General features: G+C 44.1%; 1 protein-coding gene across 1 annotated transcript; it reads right to left on the bottom strand.

Moving 5' to 3' along the window:
* Positions 1-7,888: 7,888 nt before the first annotated feature.
* On the bottom strand, positions 7,889-9,898 carry LOC119280624 (E3 ubiquitin-protein ligase SINA-like 11). The gene is made up of 2 exons (XM_037561418.1): positions 9,636-9,898; positions 7,889-8,805 (listed from the first exon to the last, which is right to left on the bottom strand). Exons 1-2 carry the CDS (start codon positions 9,807-9,809, stop codon positions 8,131-8,133), a joined length of 849 nt encoding a protein of 282 aa, XP_037417315.1. The 5' UTR covers positions 9,810-9,898; the 3' UTR covers positions 7,889-8,130.
* Positions 9,899-11,857: the final 1,959 nt, after the last annotated feature.

Here is an 11,857-nt window from a genome sequence, read left to right as displayed (position 1 = left end):
AGCGGGGCGGGGCGGCGACGGCGCGCGTCGGGGCGGCAGGGGACGTCGTCGGGGCGGGGCGGCGACGGCGTCGGGGCGGGGCGGCGACGGCGTCAGGGCTGGGCGGCGACGGCGTCGGGGCGGGGCGGCGATGGCGAGGTGGCGGCAGGGGACGGCGCGCAGCGTCGGGAGAGATCGAACTCGGGGCGGGATGGCAGTGCTACTTATATAGCAAAGGCTTTGGTCCCGGTTCGTACGGCAAACCGGTACCAATGCACGCCTTTTGTCCCGGTTGGAGCCACCAACCGGGACCAAAGGCCTCTTTTCGGCACCGCAAAGGGCGGGAAACGAGGACCTTTGGTCTCGGTTGGTGGCACCAACCGGGACAAAAGGAGGGCATTGGTACCGGTTGGTGGCACCAACCGGTACCAAAGAGGGGTATTCGTACCGGTTGGCTTCACCAACCGGTACCAATGGACCCATCTAAATTTTTATTTTCTGCAACTGTTTTTTAGTGGATTCATTCTGCAGCTGTTTTTTTAGTCCCACCTCGCCCAGCGAGAGGCACTCGCAGCTGTTTATAAGCCCTGAGTGCAGAGACGATGAAGAAGAGGCTCAATGCTCACCTGCACGTTGGTTAGCTTCAAGCCTTGAGGAATAGGGGTAGACTGCACAGAGCTATGTGCAGTGCAGTTGACACTATTCCAAAAGGCTTGAAGCAAATTAACGAGCATTGCGCCTCTTTTTTATTTTTAATGACTTATTTTTAATAGTTGTGATTAACTTAACTAAAAAATGAGCATAGATGCTTATTTTTAATGACTTATTACAATTCAGAAATAAATAGAAAAAAATAGTTGTGATTAACTTAACTAAAAATGAGCATAGATGCTTATTTTTAATGACTTATTACAACTCAGAAATAAAAAGAAAAAAAATAAATATAGCAGAAAAGAAAAAGAACTATATAAAAAACTGCTCAGAAATAAATAGAAGCAAAAATAGTTGTGATTAACTTTACTTAAAAATGAGCATAGATGCTTATTTTTAATGACTTATTACAATTCAGAAATAAATAGAAAAAAATAGTTGTGATTAACTTAACTAAAAAATGAGCATAGATGCTTATTTTTAATGACTTATTACAACTCAGAAATAAAAAGAAAAAAATAAATATAGCAGAAAAGAAAAAATACTATATAAAAAACTGCTCAGAAATGAGCATAGATGCGCTTATAGAGAAAATTCAACCTAAATTCATAATGAATTTCTACTAATTTCAGAGAAATTCATATAAATTTAGATTAAGTTTCCTATATAAGGGCATCTATTTTCATTTTGAGAGGAGCTCAACAAAGGGAGAGAGGGAGGGGCTTATAAACCGGTCTGATTCCCCTTCGGTTGGCGAGGTGGGACTAAACTCTGACCGCAACGAGGGCCAACCCTTTAGTCCCGGTTGGTGGCTTGAACCGGGACTAAAGGGCAGCCTTTGGTCCCGGTTCGTCCCACCAACCGGGACCAATGGTGGTGGGTCGGGAGTGAGGCGCATTGGTCCCGGTTCGTCCAACCAACTAGGACCAAAAGGTCCAGACGAACCGCGACCAATGGCCCACGTGGCCCGGCTGGCCCCCGGGGCTCACGAACCGGGTCCAATGCCCCCATTGGTCCCGGTTCTGGGTTGAACGGGACTAATGGGCTGACCTGGCCTGGACCATTGCCCCCTTTTCTACTAGTGTGGGTCGATGTGCAGACGCCTCCAGTTCTACCATTATGTGAGTTTTTCTCAACTATATTTTTGTCTTTGATATTGCTTATTCAAAAATAATAGACAACTAATTTCTATTGACAGCTTATTTCCATTCAAGCAAACATGTCCGGCGCTTGGTGGACATGACCTACTACTGTCCCGGAGCTGAACTAAACTGCGAGGAGATAAGTCATTATGTTTCATGGCTTGAGGATCTTCATACTGTCAAGACAAATTTTCTTCCTGCACTTAGAAATGTTAGTACTCAAAACGTGCAACCAATAGTGATGGTATTGAACTACGGTCACATCTATTTAGGAATGATGGTAAGATTTTTACTATTTGTCCTCAGTGCATCTTTTGCATACATCATGTTTTTGCTAAACTTTCATTGCTAAGTATATTAATTAAGTACTATATGATGTTCTTCAACAGGGACTCCCGATGACAGTTGTGCCTTAGGGGATCGAGACTAACGGTCGCATGTCAATTGTTAGCTTACGGCCAAGATATCCTGCATTGCACATGAATGCATTCAGGATTTCTAGAAGCAATGAATGCTTAATAGTGAAAGATTGGAGGAAAATTGTTAACGATCGCAGAGAAGTATTAGGGGGCAGCAATGAGAAGCGCAGCCCACGATTAGGAGACAGGTTCATCTGCAGGCTCCAGTATGATGAATCAGGAGAGCTATACATGTTCTATGCTATTTTACCAGAGAGAGAGTAGCTAGCAGGAGTGATTTAGCTAGTTCATGCTGCTCTTAGTCCTTGTCCTTTCATGTCCGTGTTCTTCGTTCTGAACTTAATATCAAATAGTGATTTGCTTTTATGGTGTTATATATATATATATATATATATATATATATATATATATATATATATATATATATATATATATATATATGAACGCTTATAATATCATGACAATAATGTTGAACTCGATGATATTTTTGCTTCTGGTACAAGTGAATGTTTCTTCTTTAAGCTACTGTTGGTGGTGATTAGATAGCGGCAATGACTATGATGATTAAATAGTGATAATGATGACTACGATGATTTTTAGCTAGCTAGCTAGAGTATACATATACTCATGTTGATGATATGATGCAAGAATTTTTATATTAATATGATGATGATGATGAGTTATTATATCATTTAATGAAAGAAACCATAGATTAGTTTCAGCTGGATGGATCCTACCTAAGTGATCAAGTATATATATGCCATATCCATATATATTATACTTGATCACCTAATTAGGTGATCAAGTATAATATCGATATGGCATATATACTTGATCACTTATAGCTAGCTAGATCCTTCAGTCGAAACTAATCCATGGTACTTTCACCTAATGATTTAACAACTCCTTATAATGTAAAACAATCACTAAATTAAATTGAAAACACAAAACTAAAGGAAAAACTAAAAAAACACCCAAACATTTAGTACCGGTTGGTGTTACCAACCGGTACTAAAGCCCTACGCGCACCCGGGCCTGTCTCGTGCCACGTGTTTGCACTTTAGCGCCGGTTCGTGACGAACCGGTACTAAAGGGGGGGACCTTTAGTCCCCACTGTTTAGTGCCAGTTACCGAACCGGCACTAAAGGACATCACGAACCGGCACTAAAGGCCGGTTCTGCACTAGTGAAGCAACCTTCCTCGCAACACCTCCGTCTACACCTATTCCCGTGATGAAGGGGGTGCCGAATGTCTGAGGATAATACCAAACAGACATTATACCAATACCTAACATCTAAAACCGGTTTCCCCAACCCTAGACTCATACTGAGACCGTGTCACACACCGGACCGGCGCACTCATAGCGGGCACTACTTGCGCACCCTACAAGGCCCGACACTACCGTCATTCATCGATCCATCTTCAGAGTAGAACCTGATGCATCGATCGAGTCAGGCCTCACTGCCATCGACGCCATCACGACGCCGCACAGCGTCGTTCTCCTGTGCGAGTCCAACCCCACATATTGGATGCCGAATCTGCACAACACCACGCTGTCGAGATCCGTCACCAACAATATGTAGGATGAAGCACTACTCCAGCAAAGATGCGGTCCGCTGGTCCTCAAGCCCATGCACACCTCCAAAAACAACGCCCCCAGGGGGAAATGACACAAGAGCGCCGCCATCTTCTGACCTACTGAATTTAGGGTTTCCCACGGAGCTAGCAGAGAGTGGCCTAGAACTTCTCCACAACGAAGCCTCCAAGAAAGGAACGACACCGAAGAGCGCCACAATCGCCGGTCTTGGCATCTAGCCAAGAGAAGATTTTCACCCAGATTTGTTCGAAGAACATCATCTAGCTTCTTGTGCCCGAAACGCCGCCTCCTATGCCGGAGACCGGACCAAAAGGACCTAGATCAGCTGGTTTCATCAGGCCCACCGCGCCAGACTGTCGGCGCGCACCAGATTCGTTGACCCGGCGAAGCCCAACAGGGTCCGGCGAGACCCGAGATTCCGGCCTCCGCTACGGTAGAGAGCGTCCGCCGCGGAGGGCCACTTTGCCACTGTTGTCGCCGCCACAACCGCCGCCGGGATGCCGCCGCACCGCCCTATTGACCATGTCGCCGCCATTAGAGGAAAACGCCACCGCGCGCGAGGAGAAGACCCCGCAACCACTGTCACAACCCACATCCAGGGCTATGCTGGTGTGAACTCCGGCGGCGGCGGGAGGAAGGGACGGGTAGAGGAAGCCAAGGGCGTGGCGGCTGGGATCCCCTACCATGTAACCCTGTTGTCAACCCCCAACCACGCAAACTCTGTAAAATTGGAGGAGAATTTCACTTCCACGACCTTTGCACCAACTAGGGATGCATACAATATTTTAAGTATGAGTATTGGGATTTTTAATCTCGATTATGTATCGAGCCTAGTCCTCAATGATAAATGCGTGAGTACCAGGAGAGCCTGGTCTTCAAGGATAAATATAAAAGCTAAATTCGCCTCCGTGAGAATTTGAACCCAGATGTTGGGTTAGTACATGCTCACCCAAACAGTTAAGCTAGGCTCACTCCATGGCAATATATGATATAGTATGCCATTGGTTTTAGCCACATTGACTCCCGGTTTATGATTTCTCTCTCAACATGTAGGTTTGTTTTGCCACTTCTGCGTTGCTACAACCCCTTAAACAAATTACGGGAGAAGACCTCTTCATACTTCTTCCTAATAAAGGGTAGCAAGGTCTTCCTAACAAAAGACATGGTGCAGAGATTTCGAAGGTTTACTACAAATATTGCACTCATGCCACAAATTGTATTCACGTACTTCCAAACATGTAGCTTATATGTTGTCGACATATTATTTGACGGGTGTTTAAAATATCACCCCCTCCATTTTTAAATTTAAGGTGTATTAATATTTCAAAATAGCTCAAATGTTCCTTTGTTTGACCAAATCTGTAGAAACTTATGTCAAACTCTACAATACGAAATAACCAACGTATCACGGTAAATGTAACGATCATATGATTTGAGACTATCATTGTTGATAGTTTGCTTTATAATATTTTCTTTAAACGAAGGTGAAAGATTTGCCTCATTGATCATTAAGAAAAAGATAATTGCCCAGTTAATTAACTGATCACTGGGCGAAAACCGATATATATATATAGACCATATGTTGACTACTCGCTAAGAAAGTACTCCATGACCCCATGGTCAACCGGACAAAGATTATAACGCGCCACGACCTTGACAACGGCTTCACTCCTAGAAGCAATCGACATTACAGGAAACGACAACTGGTACGATAGCTTAGGCATAATCTGCTCTATAAATTTGACTTTTCCAAAATAATTACTCTTTTTGTTCCTAAATATAAGTATTTTTAGAGATGCGGACTACATGCGGAGCAAAATGAGGGAAACAACAACCTAAAATATGTCTATAAACATCTATATGTAGTTTGTATTGGAATCTCTAAAAATAGGCTCTAGCTAATCATCTATCTAACATGTGAAGAGAAGATTAGAGAGACGCACATGGCAACTCTAATCACACAATGGTTGATCCTTGTCATGTGTTTCCTGTGAGTGAACAAATAGTTGAGCATGGAGTAATGGACATGAGATGGATGACTACCAATACGTCTCGCATGAGTAAACAAACACATTGTGTTGGTACTATATAACATACTACCACCGAGCATGGAGTACAACGCAAACCCTCCAAGCATTTATTGCCAGACAATATGAATTGCACAAGAACGCCGAGGTTACTGGAAAGCTTGTTCCCACTGGGATATTGGAGGAAGACAAATGCATGAGCATGGTACGCCCCCGCACTCCTGCACGGGAATGTTTAGCGGCACCCTATGAGTGCGGGTGTTGTTCTGGCGCTCGGCGATACAGCTCGTCGTTGGCGATACAGTCCGTGAACTCGTCTATGCATAGAGCTACCTCTCTTCCCACGGATCCAACGCACCGTCTCGGATTTGTGTACGCAGGGTCGTTCAACTGCTGGTTCATCGGCTCGACTGTACCGTCAATGGTTATGCTGCTCTCCATCGCCTGATATGCATTTGCCTCGATTACCATCGCCCGACACGCATGCAGCTTTGCTGCCACATCTCCATTTCCTGGCGTGCATCTGCCATGTTACCATTGGCTGCCATGCGTCCAGCTTCGGTATCATCGATGAGCGCCACTGGCACGATGAACGGGTCGTGCTCAGATTGCTTCGTGACCACGAACTTCATCACTGCCATACTGGCCATCATGGTCTAGGCCATCTCTGGTCAGACGTGGCGACGATGATGCAAGGACGTTTTATCCTACTTGAAGACGCTGTCCTGGAAGAAGTCGACTTAGTCATAGGTGTCAATTTTATATCTTGTAATGGTTCGACCATGGTTGCCTTTGTTTTGTACTCTGCTGAATAATTAATAAAAATGATTATGTGCATCATATTGATACAGAGGCCAGGAGTTTAACCTCCTTTTTGAAAAAAAAATAGTGATCATCATGGTTCCCTCAGACTCCCTGCCGGATGGGAGGCCACGGGTGCCTCCGGCGGTAGATTGGCGACGCGTTACGTGCCAACGATGTTGACGTGCTTTTTCTTTCTTCTGTGTGTTGTGTCTTGAACACTGGCCCTCTTTTCTTCACTTGTCCCATGGCAATATGTGATACAGTATGCCTTAGGTTTTAGCCGCATAGACTCCCGGTTTATGATTTCTTTCTGAACTTGTAGGTTTGTTTTGCAGGAATGGCATCCATGGTAGATAAAACTGCATCTGCTTCTGCTTCTGCTTGACAATGGAAAAACAAAGACAGGACCAGAACATCTGGCACGATGATGCCATTGGTTTCTGCTTCTGCTTCTGCATCTGCTTCTGCTTCTGCTTCTGATTCATGTCTTTTTCAACTGCATCTGCTTCTGCTTCGGCGGCTATTAATAGATGCTCAACTTTGTTTTCTTCAGGTTTTTGGTTTTATGAAACCTGCATCATGAGTTTCTGATTTTCTCCATGTACTGCTCTACTCTGTATGTGCAAGTGTTGCACCACTGGGGTGCTCCTAAGACTCCAAGAACATCCGGTACTCACGAAATAGTAAGGAAAGGTTTTGACAACATTTTGACACAAATTAATGTCAGCATATTGCTTTAATATATTTCGAATCCAAATTCAACCTATAGACCAAGCAATACGTAGATAGATTTTACCGAAATCCGACCAAGAGTGATGGTAAATGATGCAAGGCTTTGCTTGAACCGGCTGGACTGTTCTAGCTATGGTTAAGTTTAAAGAATAGCAAAACAGAGTACACATGTACTCACTACTTGCATCCAATCGATTTTGCCATGTGGAAACATCAGCAACAATATTCAAGAGGCCACTCTAGCTGACAGCACAAGCAAAACAGGCGCGGTACATAGAAGAGTTCAAAGCAGAAACTAAGCTAGAGTAAACATCGAACTCTGCTATGTTTCTAGAGTAAGAATGGCCACATAGCAGAAGTCCAAAGCAGAAACAAATATTACAGGCGCAAACTGCCATTCAATCAATCTCTTGGAAATTAGCAACTATGTTGTGCAATAACAACATAGCTGCTAATTATCCAAGAGATGTGATTCAATGGCAAGTTTGCACCTTTAATCTTCTACTGGCATATAGCACGCACATGAGCCATTGCTTCAGATTGTAACATGGAACTAAAGCACCGGTCAACATAGCTAGCTTACACAGATAAGTAGAATCTTTACATCCGAAGATGCACACAACTAAACTATTACAGGGTTCACCAACGTTTAGTTGCAGCCTTGAGGCTGGAAATAAAACATACAACAAGTCATGAACAACTCTCAAGTAGAACACGACCTGTGAACAGCTCCTTGCGTAACTAGCTAGGATCTCAATCTCACTGAGCTCGTCAAGAACTCAAGATACCCTCGAGATAGTGATCTTGATGCTGTTAGCAGCGGGCAAGTAAGCAGGAACAGCTGGCACAACCAGTGAGTAACTGCCATCGTCCACCGGTAAGCCGTTGGACAGATTGGTGCTTCTGGGATGGAGATTTGAATACTGATGCCAACCAATGGTGTCGCAGTTGTAACCAACCTGACACCTGAACTTGCGCTCCCCCACAAGGGCATGAGGATGAACACGCAAGATGGAGGCGGCATTGCCGAAAGGCGGCACCGGCGTGAATTTCACCAGGAACAGGCGGCCACCCTCTCTGCTGTGGAGAACATGCATTCCTTCCTGGATCTGCAGGACGGAATCACGTCCAAACTTGAACTCAGTTGATGGCCAGCCATGGTCATCCGTGAAGTGGCGCAGGAGCACACCGGTGGACCCGGCAAAGCCACACCCGGCTTCAGGGCAGAAGCACGGCGCGCGGGGGCATGACTTCTCGTGATCCTTCAGCTCGTGGTAATGCATCTTGACGGTGCACCCGTACTTGTTGTTGGAGCAAGGTGCCCGGACGGACTCTAGGATCTGCTCGACCGCAATGCAGCGGTTGTAGCCGCCGGTGATGGAGCACACGTGGCACTTGTCCTTGTTCAGGAGGTTGCCATAGCAGGACGAACAAATGATATGCCCCATAACACACTGTGTATCACAAATCAAGAAAATGTACAATACTTATCAGAAAGGTACAATACAACCCCTGCTCATGCTACACACATTTTTGCATATACAGGCCTACTTTGCCACTGGTTTACCCAAATCAAAGAGACCCAGTTCTGGGTAAAGGGAAATCTGGTGGTGTAATAAATATACCAATTTCTTCAGACTGTTTACACCAATGCCAATGAGGTTAGTTACCCACATAAATAACTTCAGAAAGTTAAGCTTCCATTGAACAATACAAAACACAAAATCTCATACTTGGGGTGAGATCAGTAACCACCTTTATGTCCTTATATGAAGACATGATACCAATTTCCTAGACTGTCTACAGCAACTTCTTGAGAAAGTTAAGCTTCCATTGAACACTACAAAACACAAAAGTTTCAGAAAGTTAAGATTCCATTGAACAGTATAAATGTCTTAGATCAGTGACACCTTTTTGGCTTTATATGAAGACATGATAGCACTGCTAGATGAGCGCTGCTATGCACACGACGCATAGCAGACGATTTGTGCACGATAGGGTATATCCGTGCGTCCGTGCATATTATCAAAGTGCAGCAGACGGCTAGATGAAAATCGTGCACCTGTCGTCCATGGAGTGCATCGTCTGCATAGCTGTTTCGTAAAAAGATATGTGTGATTCCAGCACCTAAATCTGTAGTAGTCGCTATCAGAACTTCTTGTTTTCTTGCTTTGCCTCCCCCAAACTCACCCAAGAAAAAAAAGCATGGTATCCCCAAGTTCACTATGCATAATGGCAGATCTAGATGAGAACGAGGTTAAGGGCAAAGGGAGAGGGCAAGGACCTGGAAGACCGGCGGCCGGAGGTGGTCGTAGCAGACGCTGCAGTCCAGAGCATCCAGCTCGATGACGCCGCAGTTGCTGCCGACGGACACCATCTGCTCGCCGCCGCCGCCGCCGCTGCCCTCCCCCCTGGTCCTCTTCCTGCCGCTCACACCGATCTCCCCCTCCGCCTCCATCCTCAGTCCAGATCCTGGCAAGAAGAACTCACTCCAGTAGCCGGATAAGTGGAGGTGGTCAGTCACTGGCTCACTGCTGTGATGGGATGCGGCGAGACAGAGGAAGCTTGTCGAGTAAGCCGTAGAGTGAGTATTTATTGTTGCATCCTGCCTGTAGGCGCTTTCCACGTGGATTAGTTTCAGACGCGTGCAAGACGACGGGTGTTTTGCTTAGCTTGAAGAGCTGTTTTTTTTTTTTGACAAAGTCAAATGTTTTATGTTTTTGAAAAAAGTGTTTGGAATTTTCAAATTCTGTTTGCATTTAAAAACTTGTGTGTGATTTAAAAAATTGTTCACATTTGTCAAAAAATGTTCAGAATTCTATAAGTGGTTCATATGTTTTGAAAAAGATTTTGGAATTTCAAAAATTGTGTCACATTTTTAAAAAATTGATTTTTAAATTTCGTAAATTATTTGCATTCTTTATAAAAAATCGGCATTTCAAAATTATTCACATTTGTTTCAAGAAATGTTTCAAAAAACCTCAGAGATGGTCTTCATATATAAATGCTGATGTGTGTTCTTATACAGATTGGGCTATCTATTATCACTAGCGGTAGTTAGGGTGAGTGGCTAGCTACGCGTCTTGAGTGTGTGGTCCCGAGTTCCCGCAAGCTCACTGATTTCCAATTATTTGGTCATAAAATGTACACCATGTATTTGGTAAAAAATTACTGTGTATTCAAAAAAGTGTTTAAAAATATACATAATGTATTTGAAAAATGTCTAGGGTATATTAAAAAGATATTTCACGTGTGCGCTAAAAATGTACATTGTGTCATGAGAAAACGTAAACTTGTGTCAAAAATCAAAACCGATTAAAACAGGCAAAGAAACAAAAAGAAAAGAAAAAAACAAAACTATACGAAGAAATCCAATAAAGAAACTAAAGAAAACCAAAAGTATAACAAAAAAGAAGAAAAAATGAAAGAAAATCAGTGAAAAAAGTAGAATGAAGGAAAAAATATGATGGAAAACAAAGAAAAACCAGAGCACCATACACCAAGGGTGCTGATACGTGGCTGAACATACATGTTTGGATGCAAATTCACAACTAGTTCATAACAAACACACCTCAAACTGACAATAAGTTTCAGAATTAACTAAAGAGCATGTCGGATGTCACCCCTGCAATAGTGCTTCTGGCACGGTGGTACCTTACCCTACACATGGTGAAGGTGCAGATGTTGTAGATCTGCACCTTGAAGCCTAGGCCGGACAACCTCAGGACAAGTAGGTCACCGTGGACGACCTTGTGGAAGATCTGGACCTGGACCCAAAACTCGCACTACTTGTTAGCAAATAGCCTAACAACGAGAGGATGCTTCAAGACTAGCCATTGCTTCATCACCGACCTGATAGCCTCTGTGATGACAAGCATGGCAATATTGTGCACGCCCTTAATGGGAATGTAGACCTCAGTGGCTCCCACGCCCCCCTCCTCATGGCCAAACCTAGGCCTACAGCCAATGCCCATCGGCTTGCTCATCGCGGCGACCCTGTCCGACAGGTGCACCCTCTTGAGCCACCAGTTGACCGAGATGATGTCCTCGGCATCATCGACACCGTCGATGACCTGCGCTCTTCTACCGGTGGTTTCCCACTCCAGGATCTTGTCACATCAGAGGATGGGAGTAAGTAGATAGTGCATCATACTATGATGCTGTAATTGGGTAGAATAAGATCATAACTACTAGGGCTCGATTTTTAACTCAAAACGCGTGAGCTAAACGAGAAGCTCATGACTCGGTTCGACTCGACTCGAAATCGGCCACTAACGAGTCGAGCTTTGATCTGAGCTTGTTAACAAAACAATTTTTATGAGCTTAGCTAACGAGTTACTCGTTTAGCTCATTAAGCTTGTTGATTAGAAGGGATGTGAGATAAGTACCAAAATAGTTGATTAACGAGTGTACGAAGTGTTCATTTAGCATAAATTGTTGATTGTTGTGTGGAACAAATTGCGTACATGATATGCTTATTTTTTATTCACATCTACAACGAGCTTA

This window comes from Triticum dicoccoides, chromosome 3B, assembly GCF_002162155.2.
Source record: "Triticum dicoccoides isolate Atlit2015 ecotype Zavitan chromosome 3B, WEW_v2.0, whole genome shotgun sequence".
NCBI classification, from domain to species: domain Eukaryota; kingdom Viridiplantae; phylum Streptophyta; class Magnoliopsida; order Poales; family Poaceae; genus Triticum; species Triticum dicoccoides.
This window is presented reverse-complemented; position numbering and strand designations above follow the sequence as displayed.

Excerpts from the sequence above, each read along its gene's own strand:
- LOC119280624 (XM_037561418.1), bottom strand. The coding sequence starts at position 9,809 with ATGGAGGCGGAGGGGGAGATCGGTGTGAGCGGCAGGAAGAGGACCAGG. Across the intron at positions 8,806-9,635 it reads TCCGGCCGCCGGTCTTCCAG|TGTGTTATGGGGCATATCAT; the intron begins GTCCTTGCCCTC and ends TGTGATACACAG.